Source organism: Labeo rohita, chromosome 10 (genome assembly GCF_022985175.1).
Source record: "Labeo rohita strain BAU-BD-2019 chromosome 10, IGBB_LRoh.1.0, whole genome shotgun sequence".
Lineage (NCBI taxonomy): Eukaryota > Metazoa > Chordata > Actinopteri > Cypriniformes > Cyprinidae > Labeo > Labeo rohita.
The window spans coordinates 21,163,949-21,190,293 of NC_066878.1; the positions used below are offsets into that span (position 1 = coordinate 21,163,949).

A 26,345-nucleotide genomic window follows, 5' to 3' on the forward strand; every position below is an offset into this window, starting at 1 on the left:
GCCTGTTTACTTTAGCCACATTTAGCCACGTTTAGCCGCTAAACTTGCTAACTAGCACATTATTAGGAAAGACGATCGCAAAGATTCATAAAAAAACCCTTATACTCACTTCTGCTGTAAGTGAAGCTGGATCACGAATGATTTGCGTGAATATAGATGGATATATGTAGATCGGGAGACGCATTCCCTTCACAAACAAACGTAATCCACTGCATCTTCAGCGGCTCAGATGTCGGGAGTAAATGACGACCACTATGTTCATCATTACATCCAGTAACACAACACCTCAATCGCTCAATTCTTGTCTAACTTACATCCCTGCTTCGGCATCAAAACATGGAGGGCGGACTGTTACAGCTGATCTGAGGTAAAACGCTCATGTCAATCAACTATTGTCAGAGCGGCCTCTGTTGGTGTGACGGCACACCGACAGGCATCTGAGAACGGCTCGATCTAAAAAAAAAAAAAGGGGGATATTATTTTTACAGATTAATTAAAAACCACTGCATGGATTTTTATCATTATAGGGTAGATTTGTACATACACTGCCAACACACATTAATGTTCAAACAACATGTAACAGTGAGCTTAGAATCCGATGAACCCTTTAAACCAATGTGGGCGGGCAAGTTTTTCGTGACGTAGAACGCGGGCGGACAAATGTGTTACTTTGTGACGTATAGCCGTAACAGAAAAAGAATCAAATTCCTGATTGTGAACCAACTCTTAACTGTCATGAACCGGAACAAAAACAGTCCAGGCAGAGCAAGACAAGACGAGCGTTTGGCATTAAAAAGTATATAAACTGTATTATTTTTATTAAAATAACCGATCATTATATGGAGAAAAATGCAGAAATGTTTTCCTCAAAATACGTGATTTCTTTATGACTGAAGAAAGACGTGAACATCTTGGATGACAAGGGGGGGTGAGTACATTAGTATATGTGAATCTTTGTTTTGGAAGTGGACTTCTCCTTTAAGTAAGCAAAAATAAAAAAGATGTTTGAAAGTGTTTTTAGGAATATTTTTTCTACAATCTACTAAAAACCCAGACTACATCAAATACTACACCACCCACTTGTTTTTGACATACCCTTTTCGAAGTACCATGATTTGGAATATATTACATGGTAAATTCATGGAAAAGACCCTTGAGAGAATCTTCCGTGCGTGTGTGGCACCACATTAAATTGCTCAAATTGAGCGCCCCAAAAACTCAACATCTCCATGCAGAAAATCGCATTTGTCTCGGGAGTGAGTAATGACCAAGTTTCTTTCCTCAGGAAGATACGTTTGTAGAGAGCTCTTGTGGGAGCTCCGGTTTTGAGGAGAAGTATCGGAGAAGCAGAATCTCTCTCAGCAGCCTTTTTTGTAGAAGATGTATGGGATACGGTGTCAGAACTCTCTCTGGGCAGCGCAGGGTGTCTTTGGCGGCTGGAAAGATGAATGTTTTAAAAGTGTCTTTTCCAATTGCTTTCCCTAAATCATTTCTACGAGGCTAAAGATAGGAGAATTGTTAGCGCCAAGTACCAACTAGTTGCGAAGTATAATTGGATGCGTCTCTCCGTGCTCCGCTGGCTGCATACTGTGCTTCGCTATCAATTTGCATATGTTAAATACAGGTCTGCTTTGTGTTTCGAGTTATTTTTATAGCTGGAAGGGGGTCGAAATGTTGTTTTGGCTGTATCAACTGAGTCTGATTAGCGGGACTTTCCACACAGGTTTCACGACTTTGTGCTATTCTCGTTTCTCTCTGCAGGTTTGGGCCAGTAATTTCCTTCCCAATGAGCCGGCGCTGGCGGAGCGCTGTCAGAGAGACTTCCTGCAGAAGCACGGAGAGCCTTTGCTGGTTCAGTATGCTCGTATGGAGGCACAAGCACAGGTAAAACACCCACATAAGACACAGTTCATAGCCTTCAGCAGTCTGTCAGCATTAAAACTCCCTATAGATAGTTTGTAAAGGCGCTCACCAACACAGTGTGAGTGCTTCTGACAGCCCTGCTGAGGGGGAAAACAATATAAGCCAGTCTATGGTGGTTTGCTGGTCTTGGTTGTCCACCGAGCTGGTCAGAATAGTGTAGTTTGATGGTTTTATAGGGGTTTTGGGGAATTTTCAGTTGGCAGGTATGTAGGAAACATGTACACTAGTATTTTGTAATACTCCACCTAGGACTTGGAGATAAAATAATATCATTTGTTGTGATCAAATTCAACAAACTCCAGACAATTTTACTCAGTATGGATTAATACAGCAGAAATAGATGCAACAACAGCCAGTCAGTGTTTGTCGCTTAAGGCTAACTCTGCATGTTTTGTGTGTTTCTGTGTGAATGAATAATGTGATTTCGTCTGATACACAAACTAAAATTATGAGAATACTTAAATACTCAATATATGAGACATGCACACATGTATTTCATTTCCAGAGCTGCTCTGACATTCATTTCACCATCTTTTCACCATTTCATTTGAGAAAGCCACTGTAAAAAACAAACTGAAAATAAAAATATTTTCAGACAATTCTGAAAGACCTTCACAGCAACCTGTCAAAATAAAAGTTAGGTTTAACTTGAAGAAATTATGACAGAAATACATTACTATTGTATACTAAAATATAATTATCATCTAATAAAAATAATAATAATCATAGATTATTAAAAGATTTTTTTTTATATTATTATTATTATTATTATTATTGTTATTATTATTATTATTACCTAATCTTTAGAAGAAAACAAGATGTGTCCTTTTAATGTTGTTTCAAATAAATAGAGCTGTACGAGCTGTAATAAACAGATGGGTCAGTGACAAATAAGTGTCAAAGACAGTGCTATTTTAGTATTATAATTTTTATTTTTCTTGTCATATTTTCTGTTTCAATTAACATTTTTGTATTTTTTTTTTTTGTATTTGTTAATAAATATATATATATAAAAATACGCTTTAAAATGTATGTGCCAAGTTCTTCTATGGAGTTGAAGTTGGTTTCATGTAATGTTGAAAAAAAAATTGATGCCATTTTCAAGCACAGTTAACATTTTATGACTAAAATATGTCATATGGTGTACCATCAAGTAAAAAAAGTAACATCTTATTTTCATAACACTACATAACAAAAATGGTTTAAATGTATATTTCAAGGCAGAGAGAATTTATACTAATATCCTGCATTATTAATACAAAAACGGTAATAAAATAAATAAATAAAGCAAACTTTTGTAAGGTTTAATAATTTGTGAAGGATTTTATTAATTAATTTTCTTAATCATGGTATGTGGACTTTTTTTCACCCTAAAATTTCTGACCCACCCAAAATTATCAAAATTAATTTTAATGTTACTTTAGAAATGAAAACATGCTCTTCTTAGACCTATACCGAAAAGAATAATATATATAGTCTCCTTCTTTTTGTTAACAGTATGTTTTTTGGCTAATTTGTCTAATTCGTCTGAGATGTGTTTAGCACATGTTTAACTCTGTTCTGCTGAAATCCAGTAGTGAAAGTCTCCCGATTCTGTCTGGGCCCATCTATTACTGTCTGCCATAACAATTCGTCCTTTCTTGTTTGCTTGTTTGTGTTCTCTCTCGATTGCAACACCCCCTTGTAAAGCGAACTGCCACTGCATGCTTTTACAAGGGGGCGTTGAAGCATTAGCATACGCTGCTGTGTGTCTCTGTGTGTGTCACCTGGGCCCTGATCATTATATTGCGCTGGGCAGGATGCTGATGGCATGCCGAATCAGCAGGGAAGAACTGAGCGCACGGCCCGATCCGCTGCTCTCGCACTTTACCGCAATCTGCTAGCCAAGCATGCATCACAACGAGAAAAAGCTTTCATTAGCATAATGAGGGAGACATAACACTGAACTTATTTAAATCATAAGTAATCAAGAAAAAGAGTGGGGGAAAAATGAGAGTAGAGAGTGAGTGTAAAAGATGGAAAATATGATTACGAGTGATGTGTTATTTGTAAGTATACATACTAAAATGGTTTTGTTTGTTACTAACAGCATTTAAACACTTGTAGCTGCATTATATTGAGCATGGCAGTTCATAGTATTAGTTCTACTTTAAACATTTCTATTAAAATAAATACTTTTAATGTTTATTTATTTATTTTTATTTATTTTTTTAACAAACTGAACAGTATTTTTTTGTTTGTTAGTGTTGTAAACTTTGTTCTCCAGGACTGTTCCTCATATTATATTCCACTATTCCCCCCGACATAAATATTAATATGAGTAAATATAATGTTAACACAATCAACATTATTTATTTTATTTTATTTTTTCACCATATTCCAAAAAAGTGTAACTATTATGTTAACAAAACTAACATGTATTTATTTATTTAAATTAGTTTTGTAAACATACATTTTGTAAACACAATACATTATAGGACGTCTCCTAATTAATTTGGGGTCACGCACCAAAGGTACGTAGGCACCAATTATAGAACCACATGGTAAAAAAGTTAGATTTTTGGCACACAGACAGAGAAGAGCGTAAACATTATCCACACCAAATTTAGAGTCTCTAACTCAAACCCTAACCCTCTAATGCCACCACTTGTCCAAATTTACACTCACGTTTGTGCTAATAACTTTTGAACCATCAGGGCTAGAAACTGATTTCTCTGATTCCTGGCTTAAGATTTAATTCAAATACAAGAAAAAAAAAAAGTGGTGATATGATTTGATTTTCGTAAAACTTGGACCAAAATATTCGAAAAACTACTTTTACGAACTCGTTTCACACCGTTTTTCTGTTTTTTTTTTGTCTTTTTTTTGTCTTTTTTTTTAGTTTTTCTAAAAAAAACCTACTTTTTCAAACTCGTTCCAGACCATCAGTCCAATTTAGAATTTTTCAGAAAAACCTACTTTTTTCCTACATTTGTTCGATTTGGAATTTTTTGAAAAAACTCTTTTTCGAACTCATTCCACACCGTTTGTCCATTTTAAATTTTTTCTGAAAAATGTACTTTTTCGAACTTGTTCTGGACTGTTTGTCAGATTTTGAATTTTTTGGAAAAACCTACTTTTTTTAACTCGTTCCACACCGTTTGTCCAATTTTGAATTTTTCAGAAAAAAATACTTTTTCAAACTCGTTCTAGACCATTTGTCCGATTTAGAATTTTTCAGGAAAAAAAAAAACTTTTTTTAAAACTTGTTCCAGACCATTTGTCAAATTTTGAATTTTTCAAAAGTCTGCTTTTTCTGATTAGTTCTAGACCGTTTGTCCGATTTTTATAACAAAAAATCATATCATCTTTAGACCATGTTGAGTAAAAACCATGGAAATCAAGTTGATCAGTCAAACCTTTTTTAAATAATGTGCAAACTAATTTGTCAAAGATCTAACCAAAGTGGACAGGAGGCTATAACTCTGCAACTCTTTAGTGTATTCAGACCAAATTTGTGCTGTGTTATAAAACTAATGCAAACTGCCTTTGGAGGATGCTTTCCAAATTAGGATGGCATCAAGGCATGTCTGAATCCAGTGTCAGCTTCACTTCCTGTCATCTGAGATGTGTTCAGTTTGGCCAAAAATAGCAAGACTGGGTAGCTTTACAGTCGGAGCTGTCTTTAGATGTGACAAAACATTCCCAGTCAAAGGCTGTGTCTCTGCAAAACTTTGACATATTGACACCAAACTTTATCTGTGTCATTGTCAGCTCACACTGACCACACCACATCGATTTAGTAACACCTATTGGTCAAAAGTGATATCAAACCATTAATAATGAAATGTATTATTATTATAGTGCTATTATATTATATTATATTATATTATATTATATTATATTATATTATATTATATTATATTAAACAGTTTATTATATTATGTTAATCAGTGACTGGTCTTGTTAGATTACTTGGATTATTGTTTAATTTATTTGTAAATAAGTTTAGTAAGCATTGAATTTGTAAACATTGTGAGCTAAGTTGATTGTAGAAACCATTGCTGGCAGTGGGTCTACAATCTACTTAGGCTTACAATACTTTTGAGATAAAAGTTCATAATATTGTATTCCACTTAATTATTTAAATTAAAATGAATAACTTCAATAGTATTTAAACATTATTATTATTATTAGTAGTAGTAGTAGTAGTATTTGTGATTTAGTCATTAGGTAAGGTTTACCTGAAGTTTACGTACTGCTTGCTACTTCAGAATCTGTAATATCAGACCAGTGATTTATTCTGTCAGGTATTTCCCAGTGCTCTCTCCATCAGTTGAGCATCATGCATTCTCCTTATTCTCCTTGCTTTCATCTGTAAATGCCGGAGACACGTCTTTATAGGCTCAGGCTGCTCCTGAAGTCCCTCGGCTCAAACGCAAAGCCCTCGTGAAGATTATGAGTATACTGTGATGGAATTATAATAACACCAATTGTGATGTGAAGACTGCATTAGCAGTCTTATTGCGTGAGCCTCTCAAAAACAAGTCTAACTCAAATTTCATCATCAAATCTAAAGAAAAAAAAAAAAGAAATCAAAAATATTTTGCTAGAAGAAAATAAAACCTATTTTGCATTTCATTGTGACATTATTCAATTTCAAGAATAAGCTAATTTCCCTCCCAAATGACTATATTTACGTTTACTTATTATTAAGATTATTATTAATTTTATTATTATTAATATTGTTAACACTTTATATTAATTAATGCTCATTCTTACTAGATTTCCATGTGTCAAGTCTTTTATTTTTAATTAAATAATTGCAGTACAGCAAGTACCATAAAATGATCTACGTCTCCCATCACCCATCATGCTGATTGCGCCAACACCTGTGGCCAATCAGGCACGCTATATAAGCCCCAGACTTTCCCCCTGTTACTCACGGAGTATTGTGTTTTTTTTGGATGGTTGTTTTGCGTTTGTTCCATAGTTCCAGAGTTCCCGCGTTCCCTGTGTTTAGCTTCCTCGCCTGGTCTTCTCGTTTCGTCTGTCCCACCGCCTGCCCATGGACTACTCGCGTGTTTTACGGATCTCCCCTTCGCTCTGTCCCCCTGGATTACGTTTGCCGATCTTCGACCCTCGCTTGCTTCTCTGACTGTTCTTGTGTCTCGCTCCTATATACCTGTTTGCTGTCGTCTACCCTGCCTGTTCGACCATGTCTTTGTCTCGCCCTACGAATAAAAGCTTGCATTTGGATCCGCTCGCCTCTCGCCTCTCGCCTCTCTCCCCACGTTACACATGTACAGTACACTACCGTTCTTTTTTTTTAATACAGTTATTACTGATTTCAGCAAGAATGCATTAAATTGACCAAATACAAAATAATTGTATGTCAAGTACAGTCTTTGCCAAAAATATCGGCACCCTTGCAATTATGTCAGAAAATGCAACCCTTCTCTAAGAAAATTGTTGCTGTTGCAAATGTTTTGGTACTCACATGTTTATTTATTTATTTTATTTTTTTGTTTGCATTGGAACAACACAAAAAAACAGAAGAGAAGTCAAATCTGATACAATTCCACACAGAGCCCAAAAAAGCACTGGACAAAATTACTGGCACCCTTAACTTAATATTTGGCACCCTTAACTGAAATTAATGGCTTCCTGTAACCATGAATGAGTTTCTTACACCTCTCTACTGGAATTTTGGACCACTCTTCTTTTGCAAACTGCTCCAGGTCATTCAGATTTGAAGGATGCCTTCTCCCAACTGCTGTTTTGAGATCTCTATGGGATTCAGATCTGGACTCATTGTTGGCCATTTCAAAACTCTCCAGTGCTTTATTTGTACCCATTTCTGAGTGCTTTTTGAAGTGTGTTTTGGGTTATTGTCCTGCTGGAAGACCCATGACCTCTGGTGGAGACGCAGCTTTCTGACACTGGCCACTACGTTGCGGCCCAAAATTCTTTGGTAATCATCAGATTTCATGATAACATTCACACAGTCAAGGCATCCAGTGCCAGAAGCAGCAAAGCAATCCCAAAACATCTTTGAACCTCCACCATGTTTGACTGTGGGGACTGTGTCCTTTCCTTTGAAGGCTTCATTTATTTTTCTGTAAACAGTGCCATGATGTCCTTTCTTTACCAAAAAGCTCTACTTTTGTCTCATCTAACCACAGTACGTTCTCCCACAAGGATTGTGGTTTTGTCACATAAGTTTTGTTAAACTCCAGTCCTGCTTTTTTTATGCCTTTGCGTCAGCAGTGGTGCGAGCTGACACTGTTGTACCCTGTGTCTGCAGATCAGCCTGAATTTGTTTGGAAGTTAATCTGTGTTCCTTATCCACCATTCGAACAATCCTTCATTGTAATTTTTCATTAATTTTGCTCTTTCGTCCAGGGAGGTTAGCTACAGTGCCATGGGTTGTAAACCTCTTGATGATATTGTGATTGTCCATGTTTTTCCACAGTTTTTTTCTCTTAAATCCACAAATAACTTCACACTTTTTTTCTATATTGCTCACATCTGTTACCTGCCACAGGTGTCTAAATACAAATTACAGGAGCATCACATGCTTAAAAGCAATTATTTCTTACAGTTTTGACAAGGTGCCAATAATTTTGTCCAGTCCATTTTTGAGTTGTGTGATAATTTTATCAAGTTTGACTTTTCTTCTCTGTTTTTTTGTGTTGTTGCGGTGCAAACAAAAACAATAAGCACATGAATACCAAAACAAAAATATGTTTTTTGATCATGCTGAAAATTCAATCTCATCAGAGGAATAAATCTCATTTTAACATATATTACAATAGAAAACCGTTATTTTAAACTGTAATAATAATTATTTTTAATCATATAAACATCTCAGTAAGCATAATAGACTTCTTTCAAAAATGAAAATAAGATGGAACAAAAAAACATCTCATTGAATGCTAGTGTATCGCTATGGCAAGCTTTTTCAGTGAATAAAATGGCATTACAGTAGTACATGCCCAAAAAAAACATATAAAACCCCATGGTACATTTTTTTGGTGAACCAAGGGATCCACAATTTGACATATTTATTGCATCGTAACAAGCCAATTCCACATGTGTCTGGCGCTGCTGAATTTAATCTCCGTTGTGTTCATTTTGCTCGATTCTTTTCATTAAATGCTTTTCCATTGTATTCTAATATGCTGGATATATTCCACCTTGGTTTGGTTTGGTGCCTGTTCTAGGTGAGAAATCTCTGGTTGTCACGAGCCTATCGGAGAAAATGGCGATGACTCATCTCGTTCGCACCACGGGGATTCCCTCCCCGACCTGGGATTTCCTATTATCACGGAGCAGTTCTGGCTGACGGGGCCTCCATTTAGTCTCTCATGTCCCGGCGGCGGGGGGTCAGGAAAAATGTGCTGGCCAGCTGGAGGCAAAATTCACCATGCTGCTCCTGTGCTTTAGCCTGATGTCCTGTGAATCGCTAATGCTCTCTGGCTCTTCTTTTCGAGGCTCGTGTGTCATTCCCAAATCGGAAATTTTGCCAATTGTAAATATGATTCAGGCATTGTGAATAAAACCTAATGAGAATTTCAATTACAGTAAACAGAATAATGTCTGACAATCTGGGGCTGGGTGATTCATACCTCTGGGTGTATAATAAGCTGTGTGTCGACGGCTAACAACAATCTGTCTGTGATGATCGTCACGTCCTGCATACAAAACAAGACAAATTACATTAGATTCACACATTACTTTGATGAGCCCTGGAGATGTGTTTTTCCCAGAAGTCTTTCTTTAGACTTGCAGCTTAAAATCTTTTGCACATTGTTGTTTATTATAGACAAGAACTACCGATTTAGACAGGAACAGGCCATCTGATTTAAACTGGGTAAATCTGAAGTTATTGTTAAATCTAAGAAAGAAAAAAAAAACAGCATTGATTTGATGTACTCAAGGATATCTTGTTTTCTTGCAAATGCCTCAAGCTAAATTCTTGAGTAATACTTGTTCAGTCCTACCAGTGGTGTTATGATTGACTAAAACTAAAATTATTAAAAATATTTTTTGTGAAAGTGGAATAAAACTGAATTGCTAATTTACTTAATACAAAATTAAAGCTAAATAAAACATGTCTAACTCAGATTTCACAATCAAATCACAAAATTAAAAAAAAAAATCAATATAAACATTTTAAAAAAGATTTTGCATGAAGAAAATGAAGCCTATTATGAATGTAATTGTGACATTATTCATTTACAAGATTAAGCACAATTGCTTCCCAAATTATTATACTATAACTATTATTAATTATAAATTATTATTATTATTATTATTATTATTATTATTATTATTATTATCATCATCAAATAATAGTGTTAATAATTTTATTACCATTCATCTGTAATGTATTATTGCTGACTCTAGCTAGATTTTCATGTAAAAAGTCTATTTATTTATTTTTTTTTTTTTTAAATAATGGCAGTAGAAGTCCCATAGTACTGCATGATACAGTTCACTTCTTTTTTTCTTCTCTATTTTAATAAAATTATTACTTTTTCCGACAAGGGTGCATTAAATTGATCAAATACAAAAGATTTCCAAGTAAATGCTAAATAAAAGTGGGAGAAAATCTAACAACACAACTAACAAACAATTATACAATTTAGAGTAAAAAAAAAAAAAAAAAAATCTTTCTTCAATATAAGTAATGGTACATAAATAATGCTAATGTTACATTTTTTTTAAGTTTTAAGTTGTATTAGTTTTCAACACTTTTTTAACATTAAAAACAATTTGTTAAGAAATAGTTTATCATCATCATCACCATTATTTTATTTTATTTTACTTTATTTTATTTTATTATTTTTTTGAACAAAACATGCTTGCTTAAGGACATTGTTTTAATTTGTAAACAATATATATCAATATAATACACCTTTACATAACAATAACAGTTATAAGTAAATAGTATTTTGTTGTTGTTGTTGTTTTTGTCTTCTTTAAAAATATATAACACAGTTTGATTAAAAATACAGAAATTAATATAATTGTATTATAATTTGATCACATATCAAATGTATCCACCTTGTTAAGTTCCATTCCTTTTTTGCAGTTATTTAAATAGTCGGGTTATAATATTTAGAGCTTGGCCAGAGTCTGAGATTCTTGTAGAAATACTTCTCTAAAATAAATAAATAAATACAATATATGTTTTGTATAATATGTTCCTCACAAGTGTTTTTAGAGCAGCAGTTGGAAGCTTTTGAGGACTTTGTGGGTGAACGCATCCGAGTCTGTGCAATGCTTACCATTGAATGGACGTTCACCACTCGCTGTTTATGACTTTGACCTCACACGTGGACACCAGTTTGACCTTCTTCTAGCTTGCCCACATACACCTGACCTCTGCAGAAGTCTTTGGATCCTCCACAGCTTTGACTGCTTTAAAGTTCCCTCGGAATCTCAATAATTTATTTGCAAGTAATAAGGCCAGACTCCTGAAGCCTATTTTTCACACTTGGCTTTCATTTGATTCTGACGTCCCATTGATATTGAATCCCAGCCGTTTTCTTTTGATCTTACCTCAAGTCATGACCGCAACTCTGTGAACTTTGGCTACACTGCCTACTATACCAGGATAAAGACGCTCGACAGACAGCTCATCTCAGGAAGGCTGGAATTTGGCTACATTTTCGTTTTCAGCTTTTGGCAAACCCACAAGCCTCTGAGAAGAAGAGGAACCCTGCTAGGCGAGGCCAGTTTCCATTTAGATTAGGGTGTTTCTGTTGCTAACAGAAAGCGAGCCCCGAACCCTTTTTGACAGGACATGGGGAGCAGGCAGGGTTGAAAGACAGGGGCATGCTGGGACCTTTTGCTGTCTATTGTGTCTCTATCAGCGTGGGAACTGCAATGATCTGTCACTAATCTTGAAAGAAGAATGGCTGAAACTTTTTTTTTGAGGGGACATGTTGTGAGGAACCGAATATTCCTTGATCCTTTTGAGTTTTAAAGCTTGATGTACTATAAAAACATACTGGGCGTTCTAAATGTTCCTCCAAAAAGAACATTTATGGAGAATAAGCTGCAAAAATACCTTCCTAACTTGCCATTTAAGATGTTGCAATTGTGCTGTTCCAGACTGTGTGTAGAACCTTCCACTCTGCAGATTTTAACAATTAAGGATGTTCAAAACCTCCACAGTCCAAAAAGAACATTTTTGGAAATGAAACTGCAAAACTAACTTAACTTCGTAATTTCTATATGTTTGTGATGTCACTGTGTGATGTGACTGTGTGTAGAACCTTCCACTCTGCAGATTCTTCCTAAAGAATAGAAACATTTTTTTTTTAAAGGTACAGTATGTAATTTTTGCCACTAGACAGTGCATATTTAAATCGACAACAACGGCGTAGCTTGATGACGCTGTGAAGGAGCGTCGAATGATGGTAGTTGTTATCCTTACCTTTATTTGACTCGTACATTTATGTTTATGGGAGTTGTCTTTGCTGACAGAGCCAGCTGCAAACGGTGAAGAATTTTCGTGTTCCATATGACTGAGTGCAACAAGCAAGTGGCTTTTACTATTACTTACGCATTTGTCCACAAGACTGTGTTGTCATATTTTCTACGGCAGTAAAAGTGGAAACTGAGAATAGTATGGATATGACTCAATTGACAGTTGACATTTAGACATGGACCGTATCCTTGGTGAAAATCAGAAATTTCTCTTTATTTACAAATAGTTGGAAACATTTGGGATCATATAGGTACTTAACTGTACAAAATAGCACTGTCCTAGTGTTTCACTGCACTTATTAAAAAATAAGCAAAACATACCAAAAAGAGCATTTTTGGAAGCTAAACTGTGAAACTAACTTAACTTCTTAATTTCTGTACATTTGTGATTCACAATTATCCTGTTTCTGACTGTGTGCAGAACCTTCCACAATCTTCTTAAAGAATAGAAAATGTTATTGTTTTAACAGATAAAGGCACAGTATGTAATTTTCGCCACTAGAAAATTCAAAATCGACAACAACAGCATAGTTTGATAACACTGTGAAGGAGTGTCGAGTGATGGTAGTTGTCATCCTTACCTTCATTTGACCCATGTGTTTGTTTATGGGAGTTGACATTGCCGCAGAATCAGCTGCAAACGGTAAAGAATAATCATGTTCAGTAACGACTGAGCCAAACAACCAAGTGGCTTGCTAGACGCTACAACTACAACTTCCGCATTTGTCCACAAGACCACGTTGCCATGTTCTCTACAGCAGTAAAAGTGGAAACAAGAATAGCGCGGGTATGACTCCCTTGACAGTTGAAGTTAAAATCACAAATTTCTTTCAAAATTCTTTTTTTGGGGGATATTTTACATGCTGTGCCTTTAACAAGTTTCAAAAAGTTCCTCCTCAGTCCAGACAGAACAAGTTTAGAAGTCTAGAAATTGATGACATAATAGTAATGCTGTAACCGACTGTGTGTAGAACCTTCTGAAAGAACACGTTAAAAAAAACAAACAAAAAAAAACTCCTGGCAGTTTAAAGGGGTCATGAACTGAGAAACCAAAATTCCCTTTAAATTTTGACATATAAGAGGTCATTGTACTGTATAAACATCCTGTAGGCTTCAGAACTCAAAACTTTGTCGTAAAAAAGGCTTATACTGAAGGCAGTCTGCCAAAACAGCTTTTTTGAATGTTCTACTCTATGATGTAAGAATGTGAACAAGCACCACCTCTTCAGAAGAAGATTGACATCACTGCCTGTTTAGCCCTGCCCACCGATTCACGCATATAGTGTTCACCAGAGAGGTGAACGCAGGATGGCTCCGAAGACAAGATGCTGTGCAGTGCCAATTTGTGGAGAAAACATTCACTTTGTAAACACTGGGTTGGTACTTTTGCTGTGATGTAGGATGATTTTGAGGTTGGAGGAGAAAATAAGATGGAAGTTTTTCAGCATTCCCTAACTGTACTCTAACAGATTTACCCTCACAGTGCAGAGCACAGCATCTTCTCCACATGATGCTATTCAGAGGAATCTGCTACAGTGTTTGAGGGAGGGGGTTCAAGTTTTCCCGTGTCTGCGCGCACAACAAGTGGGCAGGCGATATGCTAATGCTTCATGTTGACGCCAACATGAAACAGCTTGAGATTCATTTTAAAAACATCTTGTTTAAATGATTCAGAGTCGACTCTTTCTTTTAAGAGAAAATAACTTTATGTTGAGAGACAATGACTTTATCTTAACGATGCATTTTCTGATTTAAATACAAAGTGATATGTAGTTATTGGTACATATTCCGCGTCTCGCGAAAAAGTTAAAAATGAAAGGATTACGATAAAAATATTATTCTGTATGCTTTAGCCTTGCGCATGAGCAGATCTGTTTCCTCTCTGGAAAAGTGTTCAGTCTTTGCGCTTGCAAATTCGCAACTGGCTATTAAAGAGAATGTGAGATGAGACTCTGATTGGTTTACTGCACATTATGCCCAAAGCACACCCATGACTCATTAAGAGAATAGGTACAACCCTTTTGGACCATGCACCTGACACAGACCTTACTTTGTAACTTATACGCAGTTATAACATCACAATTGTGCTGTAAGAAATTTCAGCCTCTTAAGCGTACGCTAGCGCATGCATACTGTCGAACGAGTAGTCTTTCAAAGTGTACTCCATTCGATAGCATGCTTAAACGCAGGCAGTCGACACATGCACTCTAAGAAAGCTTTGTTTTTGTCCAGTGTCTGATCAGTTGTTCTCCAGAAGTTATGACTGATAAAAACGTCTTTGTACTCTTTTAAACTAAAGTTGTGGCTTTCATAACTCTCTCACACAATGCAAGCATGTGTTGTTGTCGTTGTAGTCTTTCTTTGTTTGTTGTTGTTCTGTCTCTTTATTTTTGTTTTTTACTGTGAAACAGTGGCCAGTGCTGCCACCTTGTGGAGCAACTGATTAGTGCAAAACCAAGTCAATGCGTATGTGTGACCTGCCTGTACAAAGTATGTGTAGTTCCAAAAATTGGATGGTGCAATTCTTTAATTCCGTCATTAAAAGAGTACACATATAAATACTTTAATAATACTAAAATTTGCGTTACTTGCAACGTTTGGGGACCCTCTCATAGGCGTAAAAACTGAAGTATACTTTGGCCTCACTCAAACTCACTCTAACCTGAAATTGTCATGGCTAATATCGAATTGAATTTGCATTGATTCGCTGGGCAAGTGCCAGTGATTCTTTGTGAAACCATCCTATATATCTCTCTGCACATTAAATTGGAAAAAGAATAACACTGGAGAAATAATATCCCCTTTTACTTTTACTTCTAAAACGTGTGAAACACGTGACTTGACCTCAGTTCTTCAGGTGGTTTTGAAATCCATTGCTATGTCTTCTTTTGAATAGACCTGGATGTGTGCATCCCTTGAAGATCAGATGTAGAATTCCATCACATTACACATGAAAAGATGAGAGATAACTGTAAAGCTGTGACATTTAAAATGATTTCTTGATGAACAGCTTCTTTTAAACAGTAAAATAACCATATCTCATCATCAAAATGGTTAGCGGAGATGAATAAGAGTTTAGTAAAGGGCAATATCAATGCAAAGAGAACCAGTTGCACCTCCAAAGTAATTTATCAATCTCAGAAGTCATCTGCAAATTAGTAAGATGGTCACATAGTTTGGTGTATGAGGAAAAAGTGATCAACAAAATTAATGTTACTTCAATTCGGCCATACCCCTGAATTACGAAATGAGCTTGATGTGTGACCAGGCTTTTTGGACTGACACATAGTCTAAAAATTGTTGGGGTTGTATATGCCTTTTTTTATGCTGTGGCTTTGTGACCTTGAACACTGAATGATTGTTAGTGCTAGGCGGGTGGTTTGAGTATCTCCGAAAGTGCCAATCTCCTGGGAATTTCCTGCACAAGTCTCTAGTGTTTTCCAAGAATGGTGGCAGCTCTGTGGGCAATACTGGCTTGTTATTGAGAGTGGTCGGAGGAGACTGGCCAAGCTGGTTCAAACTGACAGGAAGGTGACAGTAACTGAAATAACCACATTGCAACAGTGCTATCCAGAAGGGCATCTCTGAACGAATGTCAAAACTTGAGGTGAATGGTCTGCAGACCACAGCAGATTCCACTCCTGTCGGTTAAAAACAGGAATCTGAGGCCACAATGGCCACAATCTCATCAAAACTGGGCAGTAACACTGGAAAAACATTCCCTGGTATGAAGAGGCTAAATTTATGACACAAGTCAGAATTTCTTGATTTCAGAAGTTCTTGATTGTGCATTTTTGTATCAATATTTAGCCAACATTTGTAAATTCTGACAATTGTAAAAAAAAATTTCAATTATTAATAATAATATAAGTGTGTGTGTGTGTGTGTGTGTACTTGTTTTTGCTACATTTGGTCCCCACACGCATGTTTGTTTTTGTGAATTGTGGGGACTTTCCATAGACTTCTATAGATTTTATACTGACCAAACCATATTATCTATCCCCTAACCCAACCCTAAACCTACCCCTCACAGAAAACATGTTAACATCGTTACACTTTCAGATAAACATCATTTACTATTTTTAATAATTTTTTAATTATTAAAAATAGTTGTCATCCTGTCATCCTTGTGCGAGTGTGTCAAAAATTTCAGGTTTTACTATACTAGTGGAGACCAAATGTCATCCTTGTGCGTGTGTGTGTGTACTTGTTTTTGCTACATTGTGGGGACCAAATGTCCCCACAAGGATAGTAAAACCTGAAATTTTTGACATTGTGGGGACCAGCCTGCGGTCCCCATGGGTACAAAAGCTTATAAATCATACAGAATGAGATTTTTTGAGAAAGTAAAAATGCAGAAAGTTTTCTGTAAGGGTTAGGTTTAGGGGTAGGGTTAGGGTAAGGGGATAGAAAATACAGTGTGGACAGTATACAAACCATTGCACCTATGGAGAGTCCCCACAAAGATAATAAACCAGACTCTGTGTGTGTGTGTGTGTGTGTGTACATATATATATATATATATATATATATATATATATATATATATATATATATGTATATATATATGACGCATAGTATACGTCCATCAAATACAAATATATTTATGTGTATATATATATATATATACACTGACCAAAATTATAAACGCAACACTTTTGTTTTTGTCAAGACCTTTTCTATGTACACAAAAGGCCTGTTTCTCTCAAATATTGTTCACAAATCTGTCTAAATCTGTGTTAGTGAGCACTTCTCCTTTGCCGAGATAATCCATCCACCTCACAGGTGTGGCATATCAAGATGCTGATTAGACAGCATGATTATTGCACAGGTGTGCCTTAGACTGGCCACAATAAAAGGTCTAAAATGTGCATGTGTTTTACTGTATTGGAGGGGGTCTGGTGTGACCACCATTTTCCTCACGCAGTGCAACACAATCTTCTTCGCATAGAGTTGATCAGGTTATTGATTGTGGCCTGTGGAATGTTGGTTCACTCCTCTTCAACGGCTGTGCAAAGTTGCTGGATATTGGCAGGAACTGGAACATGCTGTCGTATACGCCGATCCAGAGCATCCCAAACATGCTCAATGGGTGACATGTCCGGTGAGTATGCTGGTCATGCAAGAACTGGGATGTTTTCAGCTTCCAGGAATTGTGTACAGATCCTTGCAACATGGGGCCGTGCATTATCATGCTGCAACATGAGGTGATGGCCGTAGATGAATGGCACAACAGTGGGCCTCAGTATCTCGTCAAGGTATCTCTGTGCATTCAAAGTGCTATCAATAAAATGCACCTGTGTTCGTTGTCCATAATATGCCCATACCATAACCCAACCGCCACCATGGGCCACTCGATCAACAAACCGCTCACCCACACAACGCCATACACGCTGTCTGCCATCTGCCCTGTACAGTCAAAACCGGGATTCATCCGTGAAGAGAACACCTCTCCAAAGTGCCAGACGCCATCGAATGTGCGCATTTGCCCACTCAAGATAATTACGACAGTTATGACAATGAACTGCAGTCAGGTCGACACCCCGATGAGGATGACGAGCATGCAAATGAGCCGGTTTATGACAGTTTGTGCAGAAATTCTTTGGTTATGCAAACTGATTGTTGCAGCAGCTGTCCGGGTGGCTGGTCTCAGACGATCTTGGAGGTAAAGATGCTGGATGTGGAGGTCCTTCGCTGGTGTAGTTACACGTGGTCTGCAGTTGTGAGGCCGGTTGGTTGTACTGCCAAATTCTCTAAAAAGCCTGAAATGGAGACAGTTTATGGTAGAGAAATGAACATTCAATTCATGGGCAACAGCTTGGTGGACATTCCTGCAGTCAGCATGCCAATTGCAGGCTCCCTCAAAACTTGCGATGTCTGTAGCACTGTGCTGTGTGATAAAACTGCACATTTTAGAGTGCCATTTTATTGTGGCCAGCCTAAGGCACACCTGTGCAATGATCATGCTGTCTAATCAGCATCTTGATATGCGACACCTATGAGGTGGATGGATTATCTCGGCAAAGGAGAAGTGCTCACTAACACAGATTTAGACAGATTTGTGAACAACATTTGAGAGGAAACGCCCTAGAAAAGTGGGGTTTTGGACAATATTGGCACAAATCCTTTTTAATTTGTGATAATTTTGCACTCATAAGTGACAACACAAACTACGGAAACATATTTTATTACATAAACAGTTTATACATAGAAAAAACTTAAATTTTCGATTCATCAAAATATCCACTATTAGCAGCTATTACAGATCTGCATAATCTGGGCCTAAATTCATTGTGTTCTAAACTTAATTGCCAATAAATTGTTGAAGCTATTAAGGTGTGCTGACCCAAAAAGCTGGCAAAGGGGCATGTCTGACTTTGACATGTATATATTGCCATTATTATGTAATCAAAATAAAAATTATTATTGCTGGTCTTCAATGGTAATGTCAAGTTACTTTAATGTATTTGCACCAAAAAATGATAAGACTTTATGCTGATATCGTCCAAAACCACACTTTGCCAGGCATGTTTGTTTCCAAACCTTTGGAGGGCAGTATATATATATATATATATATATATATATATAAATGTAAACATTACAAAAATGTTTTGTTAAAAGATATACAGTATATTGTGTCCTACATATATTTAAATCCAATAAATTACATTCACATAAGTCACATTTGAAGAAAAGTTTTATTTGTTGTTTATAACACGTGAACATTTAGCACATATTCTAGTCAGCTATTTCTTCTACTTTTCCATTTAGCCTGAATGTAGGCTGCTGTATGATTTAAAATGTATTTTATTGCCCCAGAAATAAATGTTATGGTATATTTTGGTACATGAAGGTTGAAACTGAATATATTTTCATTACACTATTTCATTATTTACGACATATATTTGTCGTATATTTAAAATACGTTTTAGCCAGGGAATGAATGAATAAATAAATACATTTTATCTTGTCATATGGTGAATTTGAACTACAACAGGAATCATTGTGATTCGTATTCAAATCGCACGATTCTTTATGATTCCCATCTCTAGTGCTGCTCAGTGATATATAATGAAGTGACCATTTAATGCATATCTTAGCAGCATCAAAGCCATGCTTTTTCATTAGAAAAGATATGGCCTTTCAGAGCATTCTGTCAAAGTTACATATTTATGCAGGGTTTGGTTATTCTTAGCTGACCGAGAATGACACTGGGAAGCTAGAGAGTTAAATGTCATGATACAAGTCAGTAGCTATGAATTCATATACGAACATGTCAGATTCCCTGCTATATTTGGTCTGCTGAAAACCAAGGCTTGCTTTGACAGTGTCACATATATTTCTGCTCGGATTTCAGTTACTAGACTTTTCACCCACTGTAAAGTCACTCATTTTACTGTCTTTGCTCTAATTTAATACTCTGAATTAATGCATTCTGTCAGGTCTTTTGTTGTTATATAAAATCTCAGTAAAGTAAGAATGCATTTTAAAATGTGCAGAACTTGTTAAAAAGGTCATATTGTGACTTTTTTTTTTTTTACATTTTACATCCATTTATAATCCATTGCTCCATATGTAAATAATATCTGTTTTAAACCCATTCTTAATGTAAAAAAATACTAGTTCTGCATCAAGTTCATGCATCAGGTAGTTTCAGCATCCAACCTACTTTGCACACAAAAATGGGTTTCACTTTTGCCATTTGTTAAGATTTAATCTGATTGGCTGACTCAACAGATGAATTTCTATGTGAAAATATTTGTATGCAGATTTCATGCACAAATCTGATTGTATGCACAGTTATTGAATGAGACCCATTGAATTTATAGTTGCAAAGAAAACCATGTTTTTGGTTAATGTCACTCTTGACTGATTAACTGGCTGCTTCATAATGACTTGATGGACCTATTGTTTCAATAGCATCTCATTAGGTTAATGAACATTTTAATATCACAGATTGCCACTGCCTCGGCTGTAGCAGCGTCTACGAGCTGCGAAATGATGAAACATTTAATATCTGTGTTTGAACTGTGGAGAAGATCTCGATAGTTTCACCTCTGCTGTCTTCTGGGGGCTCCCGAAAGACATAAGTAATAACGGCACAGCTTATTTGTGATGTGTTCGGCTGTAATTTGCAGCAGGCTCAGGACCTGAGAAAGAAAATGGCTTTTTATTGCCCGACTGAGTAATGGAAACAATTCCATTAGCGAGGGCAATATCTTTGTTTGCTCCTTATTGTGGAGACTTTGTCACATTCTCGTCTTTATTGTGTTTGGAGCTCGAATCTGAAGGACAATTAAATGTTATAAAATCTCGTCTCAGCTAGTTGGAGATTGAGTGGAAAGAGAAAAAAAGACACTGTGACAACATTTTCCTCAAAGACCTTGACCTACAGAAGGATGACCTTTCGTTTATTTTACGCCTTTTGTTCATTAAAGAGACTAAATAACAATATCATGTCATATTCTGTGTTTTTTAACCTCTTAAAAAGTTAGTTCACCCAAAAATAAAAATTCTGTTGCATGCATTGTGGTACTCTCATCAATGCGTGTTGAAGATTGACAGGGAAGAGAAGAAGTTGTTGAATAAAGTTGTTATTTTTGTTTTCATTGCAGAAAAATGTTCTCATAGCTTGATAACATTACTGTTGAACCACTGATGTCACATGGACATCAATAAAATATGTCTTTTTTACCTTTATTAAAAATATCTTAATTTGTGTTCTGAAGATGAAGGAAGGTCTTACGGGTTTAGAACGACATGAGGCTGAGTAATTAATAACAGCATTTTCATTTGTGGGTGAACTATCCCTTTGAATATAAAATATGTTTATATGTACTTTTGTAGTTTTAAATTAATTAAGCTTTATTTGCTTTTATACTCCCCCCTATTGGTGTGGATGCATCACTGTGCATAAGTAGAACTTTTCAGTGACTGAATGCCATTATAAAAACACTGTTTGCATTTGCATTTGTTAACCATAGGTAATTTAGCAGTACTGGGGAAAGTTATTTTTAAAAATAATGCATTACTCCATATTTACTTTTTACTGAAAGTAATGCATTATGTTACTTTTGCGTTACTTTTTGTCAGCTGGTCCGGGCTTGTTTATTTATTTTTAATAACAAAAAAAAAAAAAATTGCAACAATTTACAAATTCACTTCATCCAGGTCATCCAAGATGTTCATGTCTTTCTGTCTTCAGTTGTAAAGAAATTGTTTTTTGAGGAAAACATTTCAGGATTTTTCTCCATATAATGGACTTCATTTGTGCCCCAATTTTGAACTTCAGAAACGTAGTTTAAATGCAGCTTCAAAAGGCTCTAAACGATCCCAGCCGAGGAAGAAGGGTCTTATCTAGCGAAACGATCATTTTTCCGGAAAATAAAAATGTGCATACTTTTTAGGCACAAAAGTTTGTGTAGCACAGGCTTTGGGATGCACGTCCACGACGCTATGTACTACTGGATCACGTCGAAAGGTCACACGCAACGTATGCGGAACTACAGACCCAGTGTTTACAAAGTGAACAAGCAAAGACTAAGGAAGTGCAAGTAAGTCAAATGCTGTTTGTGAACAAAAAGGTACAATGATGTCGGACAATTCTGAAGTTGTAGAAGAAAATAAAATGGTTTTTCACCATACTCTACCTTTTTGAGCCGGAGTACACAGATGATGAACTTAGACGTGATTCGTAGCGTCATGGACGTGCATCCCAGAGCCTGTGCAACACAAGCTTTTGTGCTTAGTTTCACACTAGTTTTTTTAGTAACTAGTAATGCATTACTTTTAAATACTTTTTTAGGGCTGCGCGATAATTCGATAATGATAATTTTCACGATATAATTTTCCTCAATAAAACGATATGAAGAGTTCGATAAAAGTTCGATATAATTTTTATGTGCCAAATGTGGAACGAAACAGTGCGACTCATTTGAATCTCGCCACTAGAGAAGATGCATTTATTATCTTGATGCGGCGTGAACGCGTCTGCAAAAGCCAAGCGCGTTGCACCGCATGCGTGTCCCTTCCGTTATTGAAATAATGAACTTGAACACGCAAAAGACGCAATGTGAACGGCTCCGTGACGCGAGCACTAACCAGCGCTGTGAGATCCAGTGTGAAACACTTGAATTCAGCGATGAACACAAGTGACTCTGTGATTTAAACTAGCGTAAAGCAGTGTGCAACGAGACAGTCAGAAGGCTTTTCAGTCTACACATCGCCATCATTTACCATGGATTTACTGTAGTAACACTCACTGCACCATGGTATTGTGGCAGCAATGTGGGATATTCACATTGAATTTTCATACAGGAGTAATGGTATATAATTATAGTATGTATGTATTTATGATTAAGCTATAGCATGTGTGCATTTATACTGAATGTTTTTAGACTGCCGTTTTTCATACAAATAGGCTACTTATAAAACCATGTAGTTATATTTTTACCATGGTATTGAGGTACCATTATGTGTGCCATAATGAAGAAATTAATTTTTCTATTTAGATATTTATTTTGTTAAGGAAAATTAATGGTCTGGCTTCTACAACTTCCACTTTGGAACACAAATCTGACTTTAAACTGGAAAGAAATAAAGATTTGACATTTATCGTGATAATTATCGATATCGACTGATATGAAAACAATTATCATGATAATTTTTTTTGCCCGTATCGCCCAGTCCTACTTTTTTTTAAGTAAGTTACTTTGTTTACCCATTTATTCACTGACAGCCCTTCTGTCCGCATGCTGAGAGAAATTAGGAGTGACACACTGTAAAAAAAAAAAAAAAAAATGTTTTTAACGGGAAAAGACTGTAAAAATGCTACAGTAAAAACCTATTAAAGGAGAACTCCACTTCCAGAAAAAAATTTACAAATAATTTACTCACCCCTTTGTCATCCAAGATGTTCATGTCTTTCTGTCTTCAATCGTAAACATTTCAGGATTTCTCTCCATATAACGGACTTCATTGGTGCCCCAATTTTGAACTTCCAAAATGTAGTTTAAATGCAGCTTCAAAACTTCAAAACTAATGTGATTACGTAATTTGCGTTACGTGTAGTGCGTTACCCCCAACACTGTAATTTATTTTCTGATAATGAATCTTAGTAAGCTAAACAACATATTGAATTTGATGTGAATTAAACCAGGACTGTGAGAGTTGAATGTATACTCTCTTTGGTGTGTTGTACTTTTGCGTGTCTCGGTGATAATTGTTTAGCTGATGAAGCTATGCTGTTATGTCTTTCCAAAAATAAATCATTTGTGGTGTAAAACTTTTTTTTTTTAATGACTGCACTTCTAAGTGAAATTTCAGCTGATACCAACTATCCTCAGTTCGGCTTTTTTATTCATGTTCTGAGGATGTCTGTTGAATATTATCTAGGTGTTGTGTTGAGGTAACAAGCCCCAGCAGGAGTTTAGCATTATGAGCTTGTTAAGATCGCTCGTTGCGTTTCTTTTTGTAAGGATTTTCTTAAATACAAAAGCGGGTTGGTAATTGTAGCATGGTGTTTTACAAGAATTTCAATGTGGTTCATATAGAGATTAACAGGTGTGTAAAATCGAAGAAAACTTGCACAAACAAAGGCTTAACCTTTGATTTTCTGGCACACTGTATTAAGAAAGAAAAAAAATACAACATTTCTAGGCATCTTGGAGTTTAAGCGCTAATGATATAAAATGATATAAAATTTATTCTTATTAAAAAATAAACTATTTTTATCCAATATGTTTTATCTAATTTTCAAAAAATGTGTATCTCATCATGTATTTGTCTTTATGAAGTCCTTTCTAAATTTCTCACAAATTAATCACTTCATAACTATAATATTAAAACCTTTAAAATTAATGTACGTGACAACTGAGAGATGTAAATGTTTAATATGAATAAACTGTTCTGTTCACTCAGCATGTACTGTAAACTGTAACTGCACGCCATATTTTGCTATTATGAATGATAATACGTTGTTAATGAGCTGAATATTGGTTTCTTGTGTAAATGGTGTAAATGTTTCCCATGTAACTCATAAGACTTAAACAAAACATATTTATCCTTTTTATCGACTTGTAAAGTGTTATGAGAAACATTTTGTGACTTATATAGCAGAAACACAATTAGGGTGGCTGCAAGAAACCGATCTGGAACACACAAATATACACTAATTGGAGTTCTGTATTCCATAATTGACATCATTACTGGAAACGTAGTGATAAACAGTCTTTTTTTGTCTAAACATTCATTAGCTTTTAAAATTATGTAAACTACTACGCGGGGACTCGTGGAAACACTTCTGGTTGATGATTCAGACTTCCCAACTCCAGAAAAATTTCCCTCATAACTGTTTTTTGCGCAATGATCTAACAGAAACATTACAAAGCAATTATTTTGATATATTTTGCTTAGATGAGGAAAGAACTATCAACAAACAAATTATATTTACATATAATTTATATTATAATTACTTTGGCATGTAATTTGCCTGCACCATTTGTGAATAATAGCTCAAATGATGTTTCTTTTTGAAGAAAAGTCTGTTGTTACTCGGATTTGCTTTTTTATGCATGGCGGACATAAAAAGGGAGGAAATTAAATGAATTAAATAAATAGTTCACCAAAAAAATGAAAATCTGATGAAAATGTGCTCACCCTCAGGCCATCAAAGATGCATACGAGTTTGTTTCTTCATCAGATTTGGAGAAATATAGCATTCCGTCACTTGCTCACCAATGGAGTGAATGGGTGCCGTCAGAGTGAGAGTCCAAATAGCTGATAAAAACATCCAAAAGTAATCCACAGCACTCCAGTCAATCAATTAACATACCGTGAAGCCAAAAGCTGCATGATTGTATGAAACAAATCCATCATTAGGACATTTTTAACTTCAAACCATCACTTCTGGTCAAAATATCAGTCCATAGTCCATAACAATGCTTCCTCCAGTGAAAAGTCCATTACTTGTTGTTCTCTCACATCAAAATCCATTCACATATGTACAGTGCACAGCATAAAGGAGTACACCCCCACTGAATAAATATAAAAGATGTATTTTCTTAATGATCAGTAATATAATTAATGGAAAGATGGCCAAATTGAAATGTATTAAACATATACTGTCCCCTCCACTAATATTGGCACCCTTGGTAAATAGGAGCAAAGGTGGCTGTGAAAATAAATCTGCATTGTTTATCCTTTTAATCTTTCATTCAAAAAATTCACAAAATTCTAACCTGTCATTGAAGTAAAGCAATGGAAAGCAGGGGGAAAATCTTATTATGAAATAAGTGTTTTTCTCCAGGTCATGCTGACTACAATTATTGGCACCCAATTATTGCAACATCCTTTATTCAAGATGACATCTCTGAGTTTTCTCCTTGGAGTTTGGAGAACACCTGACAAGAGATCAGAGACCATTTCTTCTCTTCAGTTCACCTCACACATTTTCTATAGGGTTCAGGTCAGGCAACTGGGACGGCCATGGCGGAAGCTTCATTTCATGCTCAGTGACACATGTTTGTGTTGATTTTGATGTTTGATTTGGATCATTGTCCTAATGGAAGATCCAACCACAGCTCGGATTTAGATTTTTTATCAGTTAGTATTTGCTAGAATCCATGATGCCATGTATCTGAACAAGATGTCCAGGACCTCTGGCAGGAAAATAAGCCCACAACATTAAAGATCCAGCAGTATATTTAACCGTGGACATGGGGTACTTTTTGTACCAAACCCATCTGTTGGGTTTGCTGCCAGAAAGCTCTTTTTTTTAGTTTCATCTGACCACAGAAGCCAGTCCCATTTGAAATTCAAGTCGTGTCTGACAACGGAATATGCTGGAGTTTGTTTTTGGATGAGCAAGGAGGATTTTTCTTAAAACCCTCCTGAACAACATGTGGTGATGCTGCTTGAATTTTTTTCTCTGCAGTTCTCCT

At 35.9% G+C, this 26,345-nt stretch overlaps 1 protein-coding gene across 1 annotated transcript in view; it reads left to right on the forward strand.

The window, feature by feature from the left end:
- Positions 1 to 26,345, forward strand: part of galt (galactose-1-phosphate uridylyltransferase) — a 137,395-nt gene that overhangs the window by 29,963 nt on the left and 81,087 nt on the right. The window contains exon 7 of the mRNA XM_051121959.1: positions 1,762 to 1,884. Coding sequence (XP_050977916.1) covers positions 1,762 to 1,884 — 123 coding nt within the window. The remainder of the gene's footprint in view (positions 1 to 1,761; positions 1,885 to 26,345) is intronic.